Raw genomic sequence first — 26,102 nt, 5'->3', positions numbered from 1 at the left:
TTTGAGATTCAAGTCCTCTCATAGCAGGCATTTAGAAAGTGTTTTTCTGGTAAGGCATTTGTTTCTCCAGCCCAGCATAGTCACCCATGGGATTAAAATCAGGTGTTTGTACATGATACAGAAAACTGTGCCCCAAGAGCTACATGGCCAGCCATGAATTGGGTTTTATCCTAACCCTTCTTTTATGACAAAGTATACCAGAGAATTCTGAGGACAGAACAAAATGTATGTAAATGATGGAAGGGATTCAGTACATGAACTTATTGGTGGGGCTGTGTAGCCCCACAAAGGCATGACAGAGAAGCTAGGAACCCAGTATTTTCTCAGTCCATGAAGCTTGATGATGCCCATTAGTCGCATTCTGCCAGGGAAGGCCTGGAAAATCCCTAAAGCTGTTGCTGTTCAGTGAACTGGAAGGCCAAAGGGGCTACAGTCCGATGTCACTGATAGATTGGAGCAGTAACAACAGCAGCCATCACCATAAACACACTCGGCAGCTGTAAGCAAACACATGCAAACAGAAACAGGGCTTCTCTTCAGGTATCTTTATACACAGTCTACAGAGCAGAAGGTGCTACTGCACGTGAGATCTCTTCTCAGTTGAGGTCTTGATAGAGAAAGGCTCTGACAGGACACATACCTGAGCTAACTTATCCCATAAAGGAACGACTAACAAGCCATATAGAACCTAAGCCTATGAGCGAAGGATGCAAATATGCCCTCACCTGAGTAGAAGCTGCCTGGGGCGTCTTACAAGCATTTCCACGTAAGCAAGGAACACATGAAGCCACCATCAGGCTTTCACTCAACTCGGAAAACTGCCAGTGGATGAGGTAGTCATTTCACAAACACAAATGGACAGACCTGGACTAAAGACAACCAGGTGCAATGGTACTTTTACCTATTTTGAAAATAGACTGGGGGCTGGAGAGATGCCTCAGAGGTTAAGAGCACTGACTGCTCTCTTCCAGAGGTCCTGAGTTCAAATCCCAGCAACCACATGGTGGCTCACAACCATCTATAATGGGATCTGATGCTCTCTTCTGGTGTGTCTGAAGACAGCTACAGCGTACTTATATATAACAAATAAATAATTTTAAAAAAGAAATATACTAGGATTAGGTTCAATTTTTTATATAATTTACTTTTGTGTGCATTGGTGTTCTGCCTGTATGACAGTGTGAGAGTGTCAGATCCCTTGGAACTGGAGTTAAAAGACACTTGTGAGCCATGTGGTGCTGGGAATTGAATCGGCGTCCTCTGGAAGAGCAGCCAGTGCTCTTAACTGCTGAGCCATCTCTCCAGCTCCCAGTATATTTTTAATGGAGTATTAAAACAACAGCTTTTTAGCTGTTTAAGTACAGGATGGAACCCTAGTGACACAGCCCATAGGGTTGATAAGTGAGTATCTCACTGTCAAGGGCAGGCCACCTCAATATGAATTGTTGGCCAAGGACAATCCTGAGGCCCCACAAACCATGTTGTCATTGCCCTCGGTTATATATTGCCAAAAATATAAGGCCTTAATGCTGAAGCCAAGCTCTTTGGCCACAGGACATGAAAAAAACAGCACGGAAGTGAGCCAGAGGCCTCCTTCATACTAGCTAGCTTTCAGTGACTGGTGTTGTTATGCAGGTTGCAGAGAGAGAACTTTCACTAACAGTGTTGCTCAGGTATAGACCCTGTGTGTTATGGCACCAAAAGGCCAGGCAGGCTGTGCTTGGGCTTCAACAGTGGCATGACTATCATGGGTACGATAAGCTTTCTCATAGGCAGCTCTACAGGAGGAAATTTATGTCTGCTACCGTAAGCCAGGACGAAGTCCCATGGCTGGAAACATCACAGGCCCCAGCTGCAAAATAACTGCTACTGTTTTAATTGACAGAAGTGAGGTGTCTAACAAAATGCCTCAAATGTCTGCACAGGGAGCACTGTCATTGTTATCTGCAGTTCGCCCTGGGAGCAAACAACTTTCTACAATGATGTGTGTGGGGATTTATAACCACCAGTGAAATTTCTGATATCAGCATCACCCCCCCCCCAGACTCAAAAGGTGATTTAAAAAAAAAAAGTAGGAATCACAGGAAAGGATGGATGAGTGTCCAGCTACATTGAAACATTGTCCTAGGAGGAAGGAGGAAGGCTCCTCAGACTCAGGAGGCCAATGATTTATCTAGTAAGTCCCAGAGAGCTAAGGCTTAAAACATTCGGAGTACCTCCTCGGGGTTATGGACCAGTAAACCACTGCTGACAGTAGAGACTGCCAGCTGGGTTCCCTCCAAGTTGTGCAGGTCGCTAGGGGTGTAGTCAACACTCAAGCTGGCGTGGGTGGTTTGGTGATGCGCAGGTTTGTGAGTTGTCTGTGGTGCTGTAAGTAACCCCAACAGGATCACTGCTTTACCAGGTAAGTAATTATTATTTCACGTCTCCCCAGTTAAAAGCCCCACGTGACACTGTTGCTGAAACTGTGACAGGCGATGCCTTGTCCAACTGTTTACATTCTTAGGGTTTTATGGAGTATGAAAGACCTGAAGAGATCTGCCCTACACAGATGAGAATTATATATGCATATATAATATGTTTATAGTTTTTCTCACATGTGAGTTATATCATAGCTGAAGAACACTTTAGTGAGTTGGTCCAATGTTGTTTGTATTTTAATGTTAATTTGGGACCCTTAAGAATGGTTGTCTCGGCGATGAGACAGTGATTTTGTCTCCAAGTTACGTTTGATTGGTGAATAAAGAGGTTAATAGTTGGGCAAAAGGGACATACGTGGGGGTTAGGTTTTGTGGGCTTAGAGTTAGAGAGGGACCACAAGGAGGAAGAAGAGTGCAGGAGGAGGAAGGAGAAGCTGCCATGAGTTGGGAGTCAGGAGAATGTGTCCCTGAGGGCTGGCCAATTGGAGTTCAGAGCAGCCCAGATGAAACACAGTATACAGTAAGCAATAACTCGGGTTTGTCATAGGAAAGTAATGCCAACAGTGTGGAGAGCAGTATCTGGCCTGCTCTTGTGTTGCTTAAGGCTTATTATAAATAAAAAGGTTGTATGTGTCTTTCATCCAGGAGCTTAAAGAGCAAAGGTGGGGTAGAAACCCTGGGCTGGGATTTAAATACTTTCTACCGCAGAACACCTCGGGGTGTGGCCCTGCCAGCGTGAGTCGTCCCTGTGGAGTGCAACACCTAAAAGCTTCAACACAATGTCCACGTTCACACAGCTCCCTGCAGGGTGATTATTTTATGAAACGGAAGATGATAATCCCATCTAAAGACTTCGTCAGTGTCTACTTCGTAGGGTTTGCAGCTAATAAGACCGATGTCATGTAAGCGTAAGGCTTCCCAACACTGTTTACACCGACAGCACTTCTCTTCTCCAGTGTGAATGCTTTCATGTAGCAGAAGATAACTAAGCAATGTAAGGGCTTCAGCCATGTCATTTACACTCGTAGGGTTTGTCCCCAGCATGAGTCCGTTCGTGTCTCTGAAGATGACTGTGCCGTCTGAAGGCTCTCCCACACCGTTTACACTCATAGGGTTTCTCTCCAGTGTGGATTTTCTCATGTAGCTGAAGATGACTGTGCCGTCTGAAGGCCTTCCCACACTGCTCGCACTCGTAAGGCTTTTCTCCAGTGTGTATCTTTTCATGTAGTGGCAAGGAACCGGGAAATCTGAAGGCCTTCCCACACTGTTTACACTCATAGGGTTTCTCTCCTGTGTGAATTTTTTCATGTAATGGCAAGGCACCGGGAAATCTGAAGGCCTTCCCACACTGTTTACACTCATAGGGTTTCTCTCCAGTGTGAATTCTCTCATGTAATCGAAGGTATTTGGGATATCTAAAAGCTTTACCACAATATGTGCACTCGTAGAGTCTTTCGGTATGAATTATTACATGTCTTTGAAGGGAAGTGGAGGAACTCAAAGCTTTACCACATATGTTACATTCATAAAACCTCCCCATAGTGCGGCTTCCTCCATGGGCATAAACAGAGGTCTTTCCACACTCCTTGTATTGATAGGGTGTCTTTCCACTGTGAGCCTCTTGATGTACTCCTAATGTATCTGGAAAACAGGAAGATTTCACGCATACCTCACATTCACAAGGCCCATTCCCAGTGTGGGCTTCCGTACACCTTTGAAAGCAGGTGAGAGAATTCAAGCCGTATTGCTTGGCTCCACAATCCTCACGTTCTTGTGGTTTATAACGAGGGAGAGCCGAGGCACGCCTCTCAGAGGACGGAGGCCTCATCGAAGCCTTTCCACATCCACTGGATTCATATGGCGTCAGTCCTGGAGAAGCTGTCGTGCTTGTGTGGAGATCTGGTATCCGTGTCAGAGTTTCTTCAACCTGATCATCCTCTGTCCTCTCACAGGGCGTCTCTATCATGGAACCTCTGAAAAAGGACAAGTTCGTTAGAGACAGGCGCTTTACTACTTACTGGCTATTAGATTTGTCTTACTCCTCCCAAAATCAGGCCAAGTGTGTGCTTTCTGGCACATCTGAACAGCATGAAACCAAACGGGTCGGTAATTTTATAGCATGGCTCCCACAGAGCTATAGTCAGAACAGTAGCATTTGCTGACACCAGTTCTGAGTAGAGTTTCCAAGAGGAAACCCCCTGCAAACACTGACTGGCACTCTGATATTCCAGCACACATTCTCAGCGCCATCACACAGGTATAATTTTTCTAATGACGGAAACAACTGAAGGCTGTTTTTTTGTTTCCTTAAATGTTCACGGGTCATTAAAATCCCTTTAAATTCCTTTGCTTCAACTTTTGATAGAAATTACCTCATATTTCTCCCAGGATTTTTACAACGGTCTTCAACATTCTCCTCTTCCCATCTGCTTCCTATAAGACATTCCCAGAAAACTTAGGATAAATTATTAGAGATCATTGAAAAATTAGTTTCAAACTTCAATCTCCACAGAAAACAACATCATGCACGATTTGTTCACCATACTCTTCCCTTCCAATAGCCTGTATCCCGGAAGAGCATCCACACCAAGAGACACTTGCTCCTTAGTTTACAGAGCGAAGGTAGGACGGCGTCCTTACCTACAGCAGCGAGGCTCCTGCAGGTCTCCAGCATCACGTCCCTGTACAGACTCCTCTGGGAAGGATCCAGCAGAGCCCACTCGTCCTGGGTGAAGTGCACAGCCACGTCCTCAAAGCTCACTGAGCCCTAAACATTGTACAAACTTGACTGACACCAGGTTCCTCCCGCTCTGTGGGATCCACACATCACCACACGGAAGTCATCACGCAAGCACTGAGGGATGCGGAAGAAGCATCACGGTAGCAGCACTCGCTCATCACTGCGCTCAGGACACAGGGTGTGCTCTGCTCTGCCCCAGTCCTTTCTCCACAGTGACTTTTACTTCCTGTCTCACAGTCCTCCCCCTGGGGTCCGGAACTGTGCAATGCAAGAGCCTGCTTGTCCTCGGAAATCCCTCCTCCCGACATTTAAAGTTTGACAGCATGAGGGGACGTAGTATTTTGACAGGGTTCACAGGAATATAAAGGATACCTCACTCAACATAAATGATTTCTGCAACTACTAGGGAACTTTCTAAACTCCCATTGTCCTTTAGTAAGAAAACTGTGGCTCAGGAGTCTAATGAGATTCTCTAATGGACACTTCATGTGTCGTATCACAACAGCTAACAAGTAATGACACTGTGTGTGGTGGCTCACGCCTTCAATCCCAGCCCTCAAGAGGCAGAGGTAGGTGGCTCTCTCTGAGTTCATAGCCAGCCTGGTTCCAAGATGGCGAGAGCTTCACAGAGAAACCTACCTCAAAAAAACAAAAGTTAAGATAAATTAATTTCTTTTTAAAGATGAAATTACCTATAGGCTGTTACATAGCAATCCTCTCCACCTTGAAACATTCCTTCCTGAATGAAACCTGAAGCTCAAGAGAGTTGGGAAGTAATTTCACCCCTTTGGGAAAGCAGGTATTTACAAGATTCACAGGCCACTTCCTAAATTCACAGAAGTAGCACATGTCTTCCAGAGAAGAGGCCTGTCCAGCTGTCGAGTGGCCTGCAGGCCCTGCACAGTGCTCTGGGATGCAGCTCTCACACGTCAGGAAAGGCCTTTCCATGACGCTGCTGGCCTTTCCTCATCCCTGCTCCTCTAGGAAATCCCTCAGCCATATGCCTCTAAGAAAACCCAACAGAGCCATTGGGTCTGTTGGGTCCAAGATGGATACTGGTGGAACTGTTACTTTGGTTTTTCCTTGGTTCCCTATGTGGGGATGAGCAGAATTTGTGTTATGTCTCTGTAGGAAAGAGTCACACAACATATTAGGCAACAGAACAAGGAAATGACAGATTTGGAGAGGGTGGGAGGAATGATTTCATGGTCTTGGCAATGGGTAACAAGGCCTGCAACCGCAGCTGAGCAGGCTGAGGGTGAAGGAGACTCTGATAAGGCTGCCCTTCCCTATGTGTTAAATGGTAGTGTGCCTTTTTGCTATGGTAGACGTTGCATGTGTCATGCTAGTGCGAGTAAAGGGAGAAAGAACCCTTGGGCTGGAGAGATGGCTCAGTAGTTAAGAGCACTGACTGCTCTTCCAGAGGTCCTGAGTTCAGTTCCCAGCAGCCACATGGTGGCTCACAACCATGTAATGATGAACTGATGCCCTCTCCTGGTGTGTCTGAAGACAGCTACAGTGTACTTGTATAAATAAAATAAATAAATCTAAAAAACAAAATTTTACAAAAAGGTAGATTCCCTGAAGGAATGTCTGGCAGGGGGTGCGGGTGGGCGTTGTTCCAGGCTGTCAGTCTTCTGCTGTGTGGTAGGAAGTAGCATATTTGCTTCCTGATGGGGGTCTGTCATGTGACTACGCTCTAGGAAGTAGGGTCTAAAGCAGACACTGCACGCCCTGCAGAGCAGCCTGTAAGAGCAGATGAGCAAAGCTGAGCAGGAAGGTGCCTGAACACTACTTTGTGTAATAAGAAACATGTCTGAGGCTGGGACGGCTGTCGGAGGAGGACTTCTAATATGGACAGGACACGTGTTTGCTAGCCTCTCCATTAGCCCCTGATTTGGAAAAGAAAGCAGGAAAGACGGAGAACATGGACTGGCCAATGCCTCTTAAAGGTGGCAAGATAGGAGGGAAAAGGGGTTGGGGATTTAGCTCAGTGGTAGAGCGCTTGCCTCGCAAGCACAAGGCCCTGGGTTCAGTCCCCAGCTCCGAAAAAAAGAAAAAGAAAAGGAAAAAAAAAAAGATAGGAGGGAAAAAAGCATGCAAGTCAGATCAAAGCTTAAAAGCCCTTTCTGGTACCCAGAACATGAGAGTCCAAGAACAAGTCAGACAGTGGAGAGGAAAACTGCAGAGGATGTGGTGATGAGAGCACTGGCGAGGAGAGCGGTGCCATAGGATGCCCAGCTCTCAGGCAAGATGGGACTGGGCTCACCGAGAGCTGAGAAAGATGTTAATTCAGGACGACCCTGGGTCTGCGTGGAGCTTTAGTGGCTTTGCTGAGCTGCTTAGAGGGACTCCATACTTAGGGTGCAAGAAAAGCACGGAAGGATCCCAGAGATGTGCTAACGTGGATCTGTTAATAATCATGATAGCGGATCTGTAAAGTAATTAAGCCATGAAAGAAGAGCAAAGCAAAGCAGACGGTCGACCCACATCACGGGGTAAATGAGGCAAGACTCGTGTGGAGCTGGAGTTCTTAAAGGGGACGGAAGGTCAAACGCTAAGCTAGTGAACTTCTGGAAGGCTGGGAAGCCTTAAGAGTGGCTCACAGAAAGCAAAAATGGCAAGACAGTGCAAATGGGAAAAACTAACTGGGTGTGAAGTGGTGGCCTAGACTGAGCTGTTTTCTCTCCAACAGGAAAGTGGGAACTGCCTGGAGTGGGAACTGCTCACCTTCCAGAGGGTCACAGAAACCAAGTAGGACTGAGGGAAAGACAGTCAGTGGAGGTGGCTGTGTCTACCAGAGCCACAAGAGGCCCAGCAGGCAGGTGGCTCTGGGATAAGCCAGTCAGCTTGAGCCGACCATAGCAAGCTCATGGGGGTTAGGAGAGGCATGAAGGCCAGAAGAAGATGCTATAACTGGAAAGAGAACGGGACGGGGGAGCCACTGAGATTTAAAAACTAAAGGTCTTGGGTAGAAAAGTTGTAGAAGGCCAAAGGATCAGGGAGTTTCCTGTGAGACTAGGTTTCCTAGGAATGTCTCACCAGCGCATAAAGTCTATCCAAACATGAGCTGAACAAAGATAAAACCAGTGGACATGAAAAAGTGGACAAAGAACTACCGGTAACTAAGGAAATCTGGGAGCAGGAGAGATACTCTTCCCCAGGGAAGAGCACAACAATTGCTTGTCCAATGCTAAACAGTCAGCCCTGAAACCATACACACAAGTGACAGTTAATGAAACAAAGCGGCCATGAATGTGAAGGAGAGCAGGGAGGACTATGGGAGAAGATTTGGCGGGAGGAAAGTGAAGAAAGAAATGTTTAATTGTATTATAATCTCGAAAAACAAAAAATCTTAAAAATATAATACATAAAATACAAGTCTTCTCAAGTGGAAAATTCGAAGACCAACAAAACCTCAAGGAAATAATAAGAAAACTTTTGGACTACAAGATTAACACAAGAGCTCCATCATAATGACAATGAGTAACTGAATGGTTAGCAATTTCACACTGAGGATGTGGTACCCAGATCAAAGGAGACACAAAGAGAAACATGTAATAAATTTAACAAAGATCCTTGGATGAAGATAGATTTCTTTTTCAAAAAAGAATCAAGTTAGGCATGGTGGCACGGGTCTTTACTCCCCACACTTGGGAGTCAGAAACAAAGGATCTCTGTGAATTCAAGGCCAGCCTGATCTACATGGCAAGTTCCTGGACAGCCAGGGAATACATAGAGCAGTAGTTCTAAACCTTCCTAATGCTGGGGCCTCTGATACATTTCCTCATTTTGAGGTGACCCCCAACCAGAAAGTTATTTTTGTTGCTACCTTATAATTGTAATGTTGTTACTGAACAGTATCTCAGTTCCTAAAACCACTGGGAATTAGTGTTTTCCAATTGTCTCAACCAAAAGGTTGAGAATCACTGACACAGAGAGATCCAGTCTGGGGGGATGGAGGGGCGGAGTCAAATAAGTAAAAAATATGATGCAGTGGACTGGTAAATAAAGACAACACCAAGATGCTGCTTTCCTCAATTTAGACTATAAATTCAAAACACAATCCCAACAAGAATGCTAGCATCTTGTGTAACAGCAGAAAGCTGTTCTAAAGTTTATATGTAAAGGAGGAAAAAAACTCAAAATTCAACACAATTCTAAATAAATAGTACACAAATAACAGACTTTATCTTTACAAAAAAATTTAATAATCATGATAGTGTACGAATATTTGGAAACTAATTTATCTACAAACCGTATTAAAAAAACACAAAAACCATAAAACAGTCAAGTTTTTTAAAAGAGTAAATTAAACTCAAGGAGAGTAATTGTCTTCACAAATACTATCTAACATAGTTATAAGTAAGCGAAAACAGAGTTTACAACTTCCACAAAATTAACTCAAAGTGGACAACTCGGGAGCGGCAAGATCTTGAGTTTAGCAAGCAGCCTCCAGGTACAACATCAAAACCACTTTGTGACCGTGACGTCACCGACACGGAGGGCGGGGCCTCCCCTGCGGCACCTTGAGCTCTGCACAGACGCAGCCGAGGGGCGGAGCTACATAAGTAGCGACCTAGTGGCCGCCGAAGCAGCAGGCCTAGCTTGGCAGAAGCGGAGAGCCAATAGCTGCCATTCCTCTCCATCTGGGTCAATGGCCCCGCGCTCACCATATCTTGGCTTCCGAGCTCGCCTGCGGTCCCCTCACAGCGGCGGCCTACAGCGCAGCACACGCACCCACGGGACCTCCCTCAGCCGCGGAGTTAAGTCCACAGCCTGGCGGCCAGAGAAGACCCGCCTCCCGCCATCCTACAGCGCTCTAGATTGGATAATATTGGATAATAGATTGTATAAGCTTGGAGGCTCTGATTGGCTAGGGCCGCCCAGCGACTGCTGAGTGACAGCAGAAGCTGAAGTGATGAACTGGCAATCTCTGCCCTGGACTGTCTTTTACTCCAGCACAGGATCAGGAGGGATTTCCATTTAAGCAGAATTTGTTCTTGCACTTGGAGAGCTGGGCCCTGCTGTCTTGGTGAACTCAGCAAGCACTTCCTAGTCTAACCGGGTACCAGATGGTTCTCGTAGACGGTCCAGTTACCAACTCAGTGTCCAATACAATGGCCCCGGTGCCTCAGACCTGAAGAGGGCAGTCAGCCACTCTGGTTCCAATTGGTATTGTAGGTAGCTGGAGAGATAGTTCAGAGGTTGAGAGCACTAGCTGCTCTTCAGAGGACCCAAGTTCAATTTCCAGAACCCACATCGGGTGACTCCAAACTGCAAGTACAGCTCCAAGGAATAATCCGGTCTGGCTGGGTGGGCATCACGTGCTGTCCATGTTAGTGGTCGCTATTGCTATGACAAAACAACATGACCAAAACAACTTGGGGAAAATTCTGTATTGCTTACCTATCCTGAATCAATCACAATCCATCGAGGGAAGCAAAGGCAGGAACTCACAGGGCAGGAAACTGGAGAGAGGAGTGATGTAGAAACCAGGGGTAAGTGCCGCTTACTGGCTTCTCCCCATGACTTGTTCAGCCTGCTTGGTTACAGAACCCAGGACCATCAGTCCAGGGATGGCCCCAGCCACAATGGGCTCCCCCCACCCCCCATTAATCTCTAATTTAAAAAAATGACCCTGCAGGCTCAATTACAGCCCAAACTCATGGAGACATTTTCTCAACTGAGGCTCCCTACTTTCTGATATCTCAAGCTTGTGTCAAGTTGACGTAAAACTAGCCAAGTGCACATACCCAATGCAAACAAACACATAATCAGAGATGAGAAAAAGAGGAGCTGGAGAGACAGCTCAGTGGTGAAGGGCGCTTGCTGCCTGACATAGTTACATTTCTAATGCTATGATAAAACTTCATGATCAAAGTAACTTATAAAACAGTTTAGCCAGGCTCAGAGTTCCAGAGGGTAACGGTCCATGCTGGTGTAGTTAATTTAAGGCTTGGCCACAGGCAGGTGGAGCATAGTTGAGATCTCCCACTTTGATCCACATGTAGGAGCAGAGAGCACACTGAGAATGGCACAAGTCTTTTAAAACCCCAAAGACCACCTCCACCAACAAGGCCACACCCAATTCTTCCCAAACATTGGGGACCAAAAACTGAAACATGGCCTATGGGAGCCATTCAAACCACTCCCTGGCACCCATAGACCATGCTATATTGCAAAATGCATTTAGTCCTATGCCAAAAGTCCCCAAAGACTTTCACAGTCTCAACACTATTAAAAGGTCCAAATATCTTTTTTTTTTTTTGGTTCTTTTTTTCGGAGCTGGGGACTGAACCCAGGGCCTTGCGCTTCCTAGGCAAGCGCTTTACCACTGAGCTAAATCCCCAACCCCCCCAAATATCTTCTAAGACTCAAGACAGTCTCTCCTTGGCCCTAGGATCTCCACTGAAATCCAGGCTTCGATTTTAAAATGTCTCACAATGGTTTCTCAGTACATGCAGGGACTACACTGCTATACACCTGGTCTCAGTGGCTCTCCATAACTACAGAGGAAGACTCCGTGACTACCAACATCTCCTTCATTACTTTAAAGCCAGACCACATGGACAACATGGCCAAGTTCTGCTGCCTTCTTGGAACGGAGCCTGGCCCCACTGAATCACATTTGCAGCAGTTTTCCCTTGTCGTGGTTTTGGGAGTAGAAAATTACTTAGGCTTCTCCTTTTTACATGTCAGAAGCTTAGCTGGGTAGGGTCTTGTCCAGAGGCACCTGTGGTAGTTTGAGGGACAGGCCCCCATATGTTCATATACTTGAATGTTTGGTTCCCAGTTGATAAATTGTTTAGGAAAGATAAGTGTGGCCTCATTAAAGGAGGCATGTCACTCAGGGTGGGCTCTGAGGTTTCAAAATGCAGCACCCAGCCCAGTCTGTCTGTCTGTCTGCCCCAACTCTCTCTCTGGATGTGGGTGTGTCTGCCTGCCAGCCTGCTTGACACCTTCAGATAAGATACAAGCTATTAACTACTACTTCAGCACCATACCTGCCTGTTTCCATGCTTCCTGCCACAATGATCAGACTCTAACCCTCTGAACTATATATGCAGTAAGTCCGAATTAAATGCTTTCTTCTACAAGTTGCCTTTGTCATGGTTGTCTATTCACAGGAATAGAACAGTAACTATTCTGTTCTATAGACTAATATATTCTGTTCTGGAGACTAATATAACTATTCTCTTACATAGAACAAGACAATGAGGACTTTATCCCAATACAGAGTAGGCCTTGCCTTGATCTCTCCCTGCCCTCTCTTGGTTGTTCATGACAGGGTTTCTCTGTGTAGCTTGGCTGTCCTGGACTCGCTCTGTAGAGCAGGCTGGTCTGGAACTCTCAGATCCTCCTGCTGGGGTTAAGGTGTGCACCACTGTCACCCGGGTTTTCTTTATTTTTAAGGGTCTGGTTATTTTCGTTTTGTGTGTATAAGTGTCCTGCCTGCATGTATGTCTGTGTACCACATGTGTGTCAGGTGTCTAGAGAGGCCAGAAGAGGGCATCAAATCCCCTGGAACTGGAGGAACAGAGCTGCCCTGTGTGTGCTTAACTTGGTAATATGTAAGAGTCTCCCGTGTGGTGTTAATTTTGGCAACATGGAAGCTGCAAGACGGAGAGAGGCTGAGAATCAGTGGCATGTGGGAATGAAACCTAAGTCCTCCAGAGGAGTAGCCAGTGCTTTTAACCCCCGGGCCCTCTCCCCAGCTTTGGTCTCCTTTTCTCTTTCAGCACAGCCCTTATTCCCAACATTAATTTTTCTGGTGTTCTTTTTCTCTTGAAACTGTATATTCTTTCTTTCCTTTCCTCCCCCCCCCCCACTTGTTCTTGGTCACTGTAGATCTGGATTAAGAAGATCACTAATGGGGCTGGAGAGATGGCTCAGCAGTTAAGAGCGCCCGACCGCTCTTCCAGAGGTCCTGAGTTCAATTCCCAGCAACCACATGGTGGCTCACAACCATCTGTAAAGAGATCTGATGCCCTCTTCTGGTGTATCTGAAGACAGCTATAGTGTACTTATATATAATAAATAAATAAATCTTTAAAAAAAAAAAAAAAGAGTTAGACGGCTCAGTAACTAAAGAACAGGCTGCTCTCCTAGAGGATCCACGTTTAGTTTACAGCACCCATGTCAGGCAGCTCATAACTCCTACAACTTCAGGGTTCTTCTCTGTGCTTCTGGCCTCTGCAGGCAGCCCTCCCCAACATAAACATATGCACAGTCACACATATAAAAAAAAAAAAAAAAAAAAAAAAAAAAAAAAAGAAGATCACTAATGATCACACAACAGCGTCAATATTAACTTGGGCCAGGCATGGTTGCGCACCTTTAATTTGAGCATTTGAGAGGCAAACGCAAGCAGATCTCAGAGTTTCAGGCCAGCTTCTTCTAAAGTGTGAGTTTCAGGACAGCCTGAAATATTTATGTGCGTGTGCATGTGTGTATGTATATGTATGCATAAGATCTAATAACCAAATTAGTTTAATTTTAAATTTAGTCTCAGGCAAATTTGTAGGACAGGGCAGAAAGCAGCCACAATCTTTGCCAAAATATCATAAGAATGGTCTCTAGCCCAGTTTTGCCAATATTGTTCCTTCCTGAAACCTTTTGAGTTATGCCTCCACAGTCTGCAAAGCTCTCAGCACTGCTGTTTTGCAAGCTCCCATGAGGACATCCTGTTTAGACCTGCTTACAAAGTACAACCGCTTTCTTACACCAAAGTCCCAGTCTTCTACAGTCCTCCAAAACTCAACATGGTCGGGTTTGTCACAGTAGCGATATACTTTTTGGTACCAAATTTCAGTTACTTTTCTATTACTGTGACAAAACGCCATTGCCAAGGCTGTCAACCTATAAAAGAAACGTTTAGTTGGGCTTAGAGTTTCAAAGGGTTGAACTCTATGATGGGGGAGCAAGTGCACAGGGACAGGGAAATGGAGCAGCAGCTGGGAGTTCACATTGTGACCTAAAGGTGGAAAGGGAAGTCTCAAAGTCTACTGTGATGGTTTGTGTGGGGGTGGCCCGCACAGAGTCATGTGTTCGAATGCTTGGTCATAGCTAGTGCACTATTAGGAGATGTGGCCTTATTTGGACGAGGTGTGGCTTTGTCCAAGGAATTGTGTCACTGTGGAGGCGAGGCTTTGAGGTCTTAAACGCTCACACTATGTCCAGCAAGAAAAAGTCTCCTTTTGCTGTCTGTGGATCAAGATGTAGAACTCTCAGCTCCTCCAGCACCATGTCTGCCTGGATGCTGCCATGCTTCCAACCCTGATGATAATGGATTGAACCTCTGAACGGTAAGCCAGCAGCAGGTCCTTTTTGTTAAGTCCAAAGCAGATTCCAAAATGGCAGTGCTGGTGACAATGTCCTAAAATGAAGGACTCCGACCAGGTAAACAGAGGGACTGTTATTGAGCTAAAAAAAAAATCCCCAGGCAGTGGTGGCAGAAACCTTTAATCCCAGCATTAGGGAGGTAGAGGGAGGCAGATCTCTGTGAGTTCAAAGCCAGCCTAGTCTAAAAGCAAGTTCCAGGACAGCAGGACTACACAGACAAAAACCTGTGTCTAAAAAAGCAAAAACAAAACACAAAATGCAAAATAAAGAAAACTCAAAGCACTTCAATGGTGACCAGTTCTCCACCTGGTTGGAGTAGTGTGGCCTTGTTGGATGAGGTGGAAGCAGGCTTTGAAATCTCCTAGTGTTTAAGCTCCACAGTGTGGAAGAGACACTCGCCTCCTGGCCGCCTTCTGGAAGAGTCTCCTTCTGGCTACCTACCTTCTAATCAAGATGCAGAGCTCTCCTTCTCCATTGCCATGTTGGCCAGTACCCTGCGTGCTCCCCACCATGATGACTGTGGACTGAATCTCCATGCTGGCCACCATGAGGACACTGGACTGAACCTCTAAACCTGTGAGTCAGCTCTGATTAACGGTTTGCCCTTGTAAGAGTTACCTTGGTTGTGGTGTCTCTTCACAGCAATGAAACCCTAACTAAGACAAAGGGAAAAGAAGTAAAAACAAAATCCCTGTTACAGATGAGATGACATGGTTCTTCCATAACAGAGCCTAACTAAACATCCCCCACAAAACTCTGAGCTCACAAACATGTTCAGCAAAGTGGCAAAATACAAACTCAATACACAAAGCCCAACAGCCCCCTATATATCAGTAACAAGCAGTCTAAAAGAAATCCATTTACAATATGAACAACAACCCGACCAAAAGAGAACAAATCCTTTATAATAAAACCTTTAAGACTCCAAAGAAAGAAGTGGAGGAAGACATTAGACTCGGAAAGGCCTCCCGTGCTCATGGATTGTAAGAATATTGTCAGAACAGCCATCTACCAAAAGCAACTAGACGCAATCGAATTCCAATCAAAATGCTGCTTGTAATTTGTTATAGGATATAGGGACTCACATTGCTTTAAAGCTATTGATCTAAGGATTTCTTCCTATACTGCTTTGCTTTGCTATTTGGGGACTACATGCCTAGCCCACACATGCTGTCTCCTATATACAGGCTAAAACCTAATTAAGGTATCTGTTTAAAGGAAAGCGGTGACTGTCCACATTTAATCTGTGAGATACATGAATCCCACGAGGACCGGTGCTCCGATGGTGCATAGGTTCATTTTACCATGGACTTGTGCTTAACATAACTAAAAATAAAATAACCAGGCAACTACATCTCAGCTTGACTAATGACCTCATCAAGATGGCGAGAACCATGAAGATTCACTATCTCAATTAATGCACTTACATGGGACGAGCCAAAATGGTGGGAACAAAACTTCCTGGCCCCACACGCCCTCAAGAAAACACGTTTAAAATATAAATCAGACTAAGGGCAGTCACACCGGACCTCCGGCACTGTTTAACCCTGACAGAGTTTTTCCATGAGACAGTTACTGATCCTCCATGGAGAATTAGGAGTTTTCCTAGTCAGGGGCTGGGGATTTAGCTCAGTGGTAGAGCGCTTGCCTAGGAAGCGCAAGGCCCTGGGTTCAGTCCCCAGCTCCGAAAAAAAGAACCAAAAAAAAAAAAAAAAAAAAAAGAGTTTTCCTAGTCATGGTCCTCTAACAGTAGCCATCTATCAAAAGGAGCTTCCTCCGTCAAATGGCTAGACTTGGAAATCCCATAAGGGCTTGCAAAAGCACTGAGAAAATGTAAAATGGCACAGTTCCCAGCCAGGACCCAAGGAATAGATGGCCACGTGTTAGGCAAGCTGCAGCCAGTGGGGAGAGAAAAACCATGTGGGGGTCCTAATGCCTCCTCCTCTGCCCAGCATCTCTAACCTGTTTTCTCTAAAGTTAGTCTCTTCTCCTTTCCCAAGACTCCTTTGCTTCATGATTGTCTGCTTGTTTCTGCTTCACCAAGCTCCAACTCTTGCTTCTGTTTCTACCTTTCAGTTACAGAGCATACATAATGGCCAGCATGTGTGTTCACCTTTAACCCCAGCCTTCAAAAGACAAAGGCAGCTGGGCCTCTACACATCTGCGGCCAGCCTGGTCGACATAGTGTATGGCCAGAGCCATACACTGAGATACATCTTTAGAAAGGTGTGTGTGAGGGGAAGATGGGTAGTCACTGGATCCTCATCTGAGCATACAGGGAGGGGTACTACCTCTGCAGCTATGGGGAAGCCAGCACTCATACTGTCAAGACTTTCCAGTATGGCAGCCTTTGGGTCACCCATACTGCTATCAGCAATCAACAGTCTCTCACCCATATTTTCTAAGTCCAATAAACACACTGCTCTCTCAGGGTAAAGTCTGATGACACAGAACTTAAGTCTAGCATTGGAATCTTTTCTTTTCTTTTCTTTTCTTTTTTTTTCAAAAGATTTATTTAGCTGTCTGTAGCTGTCTTCAGACACACCAGAAGAGGGCATCAGATCCCATTACAGATGGTTGTGAGCCACCATGTGGTTGCTGGGATTTAAACTCAGGACCTCTAGAAGAGCAATCAGTGCTCTTAACCACTGAGCCATCTCTCCAGCCCTGGAATCTTTTTTTTAAATTAAGATTTATTTATTTATGTTGTGTTTATGAGTGTTCTATCTGCATGTACACCTGCATGCCAGAAGAGGGCATGAGATCACCATGTGGTTGCTTTAATAAAGAATTTGTGTAAGATTAACACAGCTGAATGTTTCCTGAATAGTTGGCTTACATAAATTATTTAAGATCTATAAAAGATAGGTTGGAGAGATGGCTCAGCAGTTAAGAGCACTAGCTTCGGGGCTGGAGAGATGGCTCAGCAGTTAAGAGCACCCGACTGCTCTTCCAGAGGTCCTGAGTTCAATTCCCAGCAACCACATGGTGGCTCACAACCATCTGTAAACAGATCCGATTCCCTCTTCTGGTGTATCTGAAGACAGCTACAGTGTACTTATATATAATAAATGAATAAATAAATCTATTAAAAAAAAAAAAGAGCACTAGCTTCTTTCTTAGAGGACCCAAGTTCAAGTCCCAGCACCCACATCACGGCTCAACACTGTCTCTAATTCAGTTCCAGGGGATCCAACACCCTCACACATCCATGCAAGCAAAACACCTATGCACATAAAATAAAGACATATTTTTAAAAAGATATATATTATATATAAAAGGTGAGACTTGGAGATGATGTATATTAAACTTCCTAAGGTAAAAGATCAGAACACTGATATTATTAAACCTATGGAACCACTGATCTGCCCTCAGTAACAACTACAAGGAGTGACTTAAGAGCACCAATGTGTACTGGAACAAATTTAAGAAGTGTGTGAGCTGAGCTGTGAGGGAGCACACCTTTAATTCCCAGCACTTGGGAGGCAGAGGCAGGGGGAATCTCTGTGAGTTAGAGGCATTCCTGTCTACTGAGGATGGATGGATGGATAGACAGACAGACAGACAGACAGACAGACACACACAAACATAGACAGACAGACAGACAGACAGATTGATTTGTATTTTGTCCAAGCCTTATCCATCCAGGCTTGATGGAAGCCCAGTAGCTTGGACACAGAAGGCAGGTGGAAGTGTATGAGCTGGAAGTCATCCTGGCTTACAAAGCAGGCTCTAGAACAGCCAGAGTTATGCTGTGTCTCAAAAAACTATAAAATGAAATAAAAGATTCTTAAGGCTGTAACTCATTTCTAATACACACAGGAGCCAAGTCCTTTTGTGATGTCAAGAGAGAAAAAACAGGCTTTTATTATTCTTATGTTCATTAAATCTATATTCATTAAAATTTCACCCATGAGTTTCCCCATACACTTGAAGGGAATTAGGAATTCTGGATTTTTTTTCACAATGTTTACATTCAAACCATTTTTCCTCCAGCATTGATTTTGTTCTCAAAGAAAGTCACCCTCTGCCAACATCATCAGCTTTTATTGGGATTACTTTTGCCACGTGAGACCCTGCAGACATAGGACATAGGTGTGGATAAATGTAGGTCTTGCCACCTCACTCACTCCAAGCTCTCCTGCCTGTTTAGTACACTCTGGATCACAAGTGACAATACCACACTTTAGTTCCCATGCAGTACACTTAAAACAATGGGGGCTGGAAGAGGGCACAGAGCCTGCCCCCAATACTTACGACCTGGGTTTGGTCCCCAGGACCCACATGATCTCTGAGCACCGAGGTAGGTACATATGCACAATTAAGATTCAATATGAGGGGGCTGGAGAGATGGCTCAGTGGTTAAGAGCACTGACTGCTCTTCCAGAGGTCCTGAGTTCAAATCCCAGCAACCACATGGTGGCTCACAACCATCTGAAATGAGATCTAATGCCCTCTTCTGGTGTGTCTGAAGACAGCAACAGTGTACTCATAATATATAATAAATAAATAAAATATTTTAAAAAAAAAGATTCAATATGAGGGCTGGAGAGATGGCTCAGTGGTTAAGAGCACTGACTGCTCTTCCAGAGGTCCTGAGTTCAATTCCCAGCAACCACATGGTGGCTCACAACCATCTGTAATGGGACCTGATGCCCTCTTCCTGTGTATCTGAAGACAGCTACAGTGAACTCATATGCATAAAATAAATAAAGTCTTAAAAAAAAAGATTTAATATGATAAAACACTACAGGCAGGTGGATGCTTGCGAGGTCCAGGCTAGGTTGATACATTTCATGAATTCTATGCGAGCCAGGGCCATGTAACGAGGACTCTGTCTCAAATAAACAAACAGTAAATAGCGAGCTGGAGATAGAAGTCATAGGGATAACATTCAGCAGAAGACTGAAGCAGCACAGTCACAAAGCAAATGGGGGCAGGAAGGGGGCAGGGTGGGTAGGGGCTACAGAAATGGTTCAGCACTTAAAAGTACTGGCTTTGATTCCCAGTATATGCATGGCAGCTCATGACCATCTGTAACTCCAGTTCCAGGGAATCCAATGCCCTCCTGGCTTCCCAGGGCACCAGGCACACATGTGGTACACAGACCTACATATAGGCAAAACACCCAAACGTGTAAATTCTTATAAAAAACAAATAGCAAATAATAGGTAGATGAATAGGTGGATGGAAGGAAGAAAACAACTGAGGCTTTAAAAAACCCAGCAGAGGTGCACTGGGGGAGCATCTGGCTTTTTATCTCCTCTGCAATCCTGAGACAGTTTTTTTTTACCTTCTATCTGTTCACAAAGACGCTACAGACTGTTTCAATACCCAGAGCTACTGCTAATCAACTTTCTCCCTGTTACGGGCCAGCCTACCCAGGAAGTAACAGGGAAAACTTGGGATAAGCATGTTTCTGAAAAAAGGTGGGTTGCTCCCTCTCAGTGTCACTCTCAATAAACTTAAGTTGTCATAGCTTGTCAATACAACACATATTACGATACGGCCGTGTGAACCTTTTCTGAGGTCTGAATGTCCGTTCATCTCAGACAAGGGCACCAAACACAGACACAAGGAAAAGATCTGACACAAGTATAGCTTGATGAACCAATTATTTTAATTAGGGTTACTTACAGGAGCATGGGTGAGGGGGTACTGACAAAAACATGGGAAACTTATAGGTGGGTAATCCGCTGAAGCAAATGTTCCTCCCTCTACCAGCAACAACTATTTGGTTTTCTATCCAGAGGAAGGAAGAGGTCTCCTGACGCCCTCCTGTCTAAGTACCATTAACTACCTAAAGGTATTCAGGGAATAGGCTGGACCTGGTGGTGCACACATTTAATCTCGGTACTCAGCAGAGGTAAATGGATCTCTGTGAGTTCGAGGCCAGCCTGGCTACGTAGCTAGTTTCAGGACAGCAAGAGCTACATAGTGAGACACTTTCAGAATGCAAAAGATATTCAAGGAGAAAAAAAGGCCTCATGATCCCTCCTTATAGTGAGAATTATTGCCAGTAAATCATCAGGGAAGACATTGGGGCTCCAGGCCCACGCCTCCACATGGACACTAAAGGTCTAGATTCTGTGTAGGCCTCCTGCAGGTCATCACAGGTACTGAGACTTCAAAGACAGGCAATGGCATACTCAGAGGACAGTGTTCCAAAACATGCCATCCCTTCCTCCGGCGCGCCCCACCCCCTTTTCTAGAATGTGCCAATCCTAGGAGGGGGTGACAAGTCTCATTGCAAGAAGCTTCTCTGTTCAAAAATGACTGAAACAATAATCTACCGGCATAAACAGAACTCAAGACAGTCATTTCACAGAAATATATCCGTCTGGCAAAACGCTAGGGCCTTATGACTGTCTAGCTATGAACTGTGATTGGGTCTTACACATGTGAATTGACCCCTGGAGAGCAAGCCTTAGTCGTAAGCAGACAGCGGTTGGCCACTGTCATTGAGTCGTGCAGCTACAGTACTAGATCTAACTGCATTTGTCTATATTTATTGTGGAGGGAAGGTGCATGGCATGGCATGAGTGAGGGGATCAGTTTCCATCACGTAGGTTCTGAGATCTAACTTAAGTTGGTGGTTTTGGCAGCAAGCACCCCCCACAGCTGAGCCATCTCACCAGCCCTAGTGTGCCCATCTTGCTTGACGTGGTACCATGCAGGGTCCAGAGGGAGTGGAGCTGCACAGCAGCCTGCACCCAGGGGTCCTGTGAATGCTGGCCAGCGAGGTGGCTTCCAGCTCAGTCAGATGGTTTTCTCTAAAGTCAGCAACCAAAGCATGTGGTATCCTCAGGACGTTTTCCATGTAGTTCTGGGGACAACGAATAGTACTGACAATGGTCTGTACTGTTCAGGGGACTTGAGGAGCATCCGCGGCTAATACTCCTGACACTGCATCTTAACTCAATAAATAGCCAATCTGCTGAATGAACCTTTTCCCATTCACACAGGGTGCCTTCATCCAAGCTCCCCAACTCACCTTTTAATGATTAATCCTGCCACAGGATGTGAAGGATTTCCTCATTCACCTTATTTGGTATCACCTGTGTTACCCAACCAGAAAAAATCCCAAGAAATTCCCATGTGCCTGTCCTGTGCACATGTGTACCCGCTTCTGATCATCACTCTTTCAGCTCACCTGGATGCTTTTCTTAATCTGTGGAACTCTCACAGGCTAGCATTATATCAGCACGATGCACACCCTTTTTCCTTTTTACACAGGGGATTGGGGGAAGAAAAGGTCTCAGGATCACTCAAGGCTCACGACCCCCATCCCAAACAAGTGCCAGCTGGACTCAGGAGTCAGCAGCTAAGCAGGCAATAAATAAAATATTAACAAGATCCAACGGCATGGAAAGACCGTCACTTGTATCGAGTGTCTTCTCAGTGTTAACCTGAGGACGGAGCACAGCTAAGAGTGCATGCATGGGGCCTGGGTTAGTTCTGAAGCGCAGGGGACCAGATAGGGTGGCCCATGCATGCAACCCCAGGATTTGGGAACAGGAGGCAGGAGGCTCGGACTTTCAAGATCATCGTCATCTATACAGTGAGTTTAAGAGCCGCCTAGGCCACATAAGAATTTACCTCAATAAAACAAAGAATAAATTCAAGCCAACGTTGGACACAGCGGAGAAGACAGAAGGTTGTACTTTATCCTGCACATCTGTCACTCCTCATGAGCCTTGAACCTGAGGGCCTATGGATCTCCTCACCTCCAGCAGCAGGTCTGCCGGGGAAGGAGCTGGCTCCCGTTCTCCAATTGCTGTAGAGCCAAGGGGAAACCAGACAGGCTCACCTGCCGTATCCCCATGGACTGCCAGGGTCTGACAGTCTCTGGGCTCAGGCTGTAGCACACTGCTGCCGCTTCAGTGGATGCCCCTGGCTGCTGAGAGGTCTCTGGGCTGAACAAACAATGTACACACAGACGTCCTTTCCTGCAGGACGCCTGGGTTCATTGGGAAAGCGCAGACGATTTAGCTGCACTGCCCTATCCTATCTTCCTTCGCTGATGTTTCCCTGGAGCTTTACGCCTTCCCAAGGCGGAATACTTGCTGAGCATCATCCCCTCCCCCCCGGGGCCACCACTTAGGCCCCCACTCCCAGGCGTACCCCTCACCTCCCTATTCTTCTGCATTAAAGGTCAGGACTACCGGGTAAGCTGGGTCACTTCTACTCGCTCCCTTTGAATAAAGGTCCTCACTGTGCAGGATTTTACATGGCCTCCAAGTCTTAGGGTCCCAGAAGAACTACTGAACAGATAGAACTTTTGTTTCCCTTATGCCACTCCAGCTGTAAGAAACTTGGGAACTGGAGACATGGCTCAGTGGTTAAGAGCACCGACTGCTCTTCCAGAGGTCCTGAGTTCAATACCCAGCAATTACATGGTGGCTCACAACCATCTGTAATGGGATCTGATGCCCTCTTCTGGAGGCAGCTACAGTGTACTTAAATATAATAAATAAATAAATCTTTTTTTAAAAAAAAAGAAAGGGGGCTGGGGATTTAGCTCAGTGGTAGAGCGCTTACCTAGGAAGCGCAAGGCCCTGGGTTCGGTCCCCAGCTCCGAAAAAAAAGAACCAAAAAAAAAAAAAAGAAAGAAAGAAACAGGAAGCCAGCAGCTGCATCTCATTCATCCTCATTCTCCCTCCCTCCCACTTTCCCTCCTCTTACTTTTCCTGCCAGTTCAGAGGCCAATACAGTGGACATCACCTGTGCATCCTTTCCTCCAAGTAACTCTTCCATTAGAGGGGAAGTTCATGTTAGCAGATGGCTAAGCCTATTGCGTGTCTTATTACTCAAAAAGCAAGGGCCATGACCTGAGGCCTACTTGACCTGTCCCGCCTGTGCTAATTAACTGTATTATACTCTTTAGCCCGACGGCTGTACGGGGATGTCCATACACTCACGTGACAAACCTCACTTGTCACACAAGTGGGCCACTCCATACTACAAAGGAGTTGCAAGGTACAGACCATTCAACGGGTACTGAACATGGAGGCACAGTGTTCCACAGCACACTGTAAGGACAGATGTTTCAGAATTAACCCTGTAGACGCTGTGCCCACAGAAAGCTTCCCTTCAGAGGCCATGTCTTGTCACCCACAGCAGAGGCAAGGCCAGTGCTCCTCTCAAACTTGTCTTTGGTTTCGTTGTGCCTCACATTCGGACGCCAAGTGCTGTGTGTGTGAACATTTTCTGGCCGCATGTGAACAAATGTCTGTTCACCCTAGATCGGGCGCCAATGCTAAAAGCAAAGAAATGATTCCACCCAAGGGCAGCCTGGGGCACCACTGACTTTAATTGGGTTACTGAGCACAGGCAACTTACAGGCAGCTGCACTACTGACAAAGCTGACACCTACTGACAACCGAAACTTACCAGATTTGTTATGTATATGGCTTTGTCCCACCACTAATATTTGTACATCTTTGAAAGGAACTGAGCGTGAGGGCGTCACAGCTTTGTTTCCACTCACAGGCATTGTTTCCAAAAGAAGACTGTCATGGGATCTATGGAGGCAATGGCACCTAAACATCACAGGGTTTTTCCTCCAGGAAGACGCCGTTCACGACACTGAAGGGACCTGCAACTCTGGAAGGCTTCAGCTGTTGACATTCACAGCATTCTGCACCTTAAGTTTTTTTCATGTTTGAAGCAAACAGGGATAAAAGACTAACCATATTGTTTCCATTCATAAGGCATGAATTACTTGTTTCTGTGAAAGGAAAGTGACCAATAAAGGACTTACCACGCATTGCTTACATTTGTAGAAACTGTGCCCAGCATGAAGTCCTTCGTGCCTTTGAAGTCTAAATGGAATCATTTCTGTGGATGAGGCTTATTCTGTGACATCTTTGTTCTTGCATGTGTTTTACGTGGGTAAGGACAACACTTCAGCACTGCTCACATCCGTAGTGTTTCTCACCAGAACGAGTTGTCCGATGTACTTGGAGGAAATAGGGGCAAAGGGATTAGATACTGCTGACACTCATAGGGGTTTTCCACGGTGTGGATAGATTTATGTCTCTGAAAGGAACTGTGACGGCTGAAGGCTTTCCCACACTGTTTGCATTCGTAAGGTTTTTCTCCTGTGTGTGTTCGCTCGTGTAATCGGAGGTAACTGTACCGTATAAAGGCTTTATCACATTGTTTACACTCGTAGGGCTTCTCTCCACTATGATTTCTTCCGTGCAGGCGAAGGGAAGAGTGATGTCTAAAGGCCTTCCCACATTCTTTGCATTTGTAAGGTTTCTCTCCAGTGTGGGTTATCTCATGCAACCGAAGGGAAGTGTGGCGAGTGAAGGCTTTCCCACACTGCTGACACTCGTAGGGCTTCTCTCCTGTGTGAGTTCTTTCATGCAGTCGAAGGGAAGAGTGATGTCTAAAGGCTGTACCACATTGCTTGCACTCATAGGGTTTCTCCCCGGTGTGAGTCCGTTCGTGCATTTGAAGTAAAGAGGGATAAAGGAATGACTTCCCGCACTCCTTACATTTATATGGTCTTTCGCTGGTGTGAGTTCTTTCATGCATCTGAAGCAGAGAGGGATAGATGAAGAGCCTGCTGCACTGCTTACATTCATAGAACGTTTCTCCGCCGTGAATGATTTTATGTCTGTGATAGGAAGTCTGACACCTGAAGGCCTTCCCGCACTGCTTACATTCATAGGGTTTCTCTCCAGTATGAGTCCTCTCGTGTAATCGAAGGTAACTGTGACATGTGAACGCTTTCCCACACTGCTGACATTCGTAGGGTTTCTCACCAGTGTGAATTCTTTCGTGTAACTGAAGGGCACTGTGACATCTAAAGGCTTTCCCGCACTGCTGACATTTATAGGGTCTCTCTCCTGTGTGGATTCTCTCATGCCTCTGAAGGGAAGTGGAAGAACTCAGAGCCTTCCCGCACTGCTGACATTTATAGGGTCTCTCTCCCGTGTGGATTCTCTCATGCCTTTGAAGGGAACTGGAAGAACTCAGAACTTTGCCACACTGGTTACATGAGTAACATTTTCTTATACTGTGAGTTCCTCCATGTGTGTAAAGTGAACTGTGATAAACAGAAGCCTTTCCACATTCCTTATAGTCACAGAAGTTTTGTCCACTGTGGGGTTGGTGATACATTCCAAATGTACTTGGAAAACCAAAGGATTTTAAACATACCTCACATTCACAAGGTCCATTCACAGTGTGAGCACCCGTGTATCCTTGGATACTTGGGAGAGAACTAGAATCGTACGGTTTGCTTCCGTATCCCTCCTGCTCCTCTGGTAAATATTCAGAGTCAGATATGACATGCCTATTAAAGGACGAATGAGACGTAAAAACCTTTTCATAAACACTTAATTTTAGTAGAAAACTTGATTCTTATATTAAGGTTTGGCATAAGGGGTAAGGTTTTTGTGACCCTGAGACCACACTCTCATGGTCTCTAATAGGCAACTTCTACAAAAAGGAAAGACAGACAGACAAGCAGACAGAAGAGCTTGGTGGTACATGTCTTTAATCCCAGTACTCAGGAGGTAAAGGCAAACAGATATTTGTGAACTAGAGGCCAGCCTGATTCAGAGGTGCATAGTGAGACCCTT

General features: G+C 45.6%; 2 protein-coding genes across 5 annotated transcripts in view; both read right to left on the bottom strand.

Moving 5' to 3' along the window:
- Nucleotides 1–1,860: 1,860 nt before the first annotated feature.
- Zfp866 (zinc finger protein 866) lies at nt 1,861–24,399 on the bottom strand. 2 transcript variants are annotated; one of them, XM_017600344.3, is made up of 4 exons: nt 24,269–24,399; nt 5,061–5,187; nt 4,793–4,853; nt 1,861–4,393 (listed from the first exon to the last, which is right to left on the bottom strand). In XM_017600344.3, the coding sequence occupies exons 1-4, from the start codon at nt 24,341–24,343 to the stop codon at nt 3,433–3,435; spliced, it is 1,224 nt and encodes a 407-aa protein (XP_017455833.1). In that variant the 5' UTR covers nt 24,344–24,399; the 3' UTR covers nt 1,861–3,432. The 2 variants fall into 2 exon arrangements, with proteins under 2 accessions (XP_017455833.1, NP_001395692.1); NM_001408763.1 differs by lacking the exon at nt 24,269–24,399 and adding an exon at nt 9,834–9,966 and having other exon boundaries at nt 2,632–4,393.
- The window catches only part of LOC108348302 (zinc finger protein 709-like), a 26,804-nt gene continuing 20,805 nt past the window's right edge, over nt 20,104–26,102 (bottom strand). For 2 of the 3 annotated variants that reach the window (XM_063275931.1, XM_017600343.3), the window contains one exon: nt 20,104–25,813. In XM_063275931.1, coding sequence (XP_063132001.1) covers nt 24,442–25,813 — 1,372 coding nt within the window. In that variant the 3' untranslated portion in view covers nt 20,104–24,441. The remainder of the gene's footprint in view (nt 25,814–26,102) is intronic. The other variant, XM_063275932.1, reaches the window with a different exon arrangement.

This window comes from Rattus norvegicus, chromosome 16, assembly GCF_036323735.1.
Source record: "Rattus norvegicus strain BN/NHsdMcwi chromosome 16, GRCr8, whole genome shotgun sequence".
Classification (NCBI taxonomy): Eukaryota; Metazoa; Chordata; class Mammalia; order Rodentia; family Muridae; genus Rattus; species Rattus norvegicus.
The sequence above is the reverse complement of the archived record's forward strand: the minus strand, read 5'-3'. Positions and strand labels throughout refer to the sequence as shown.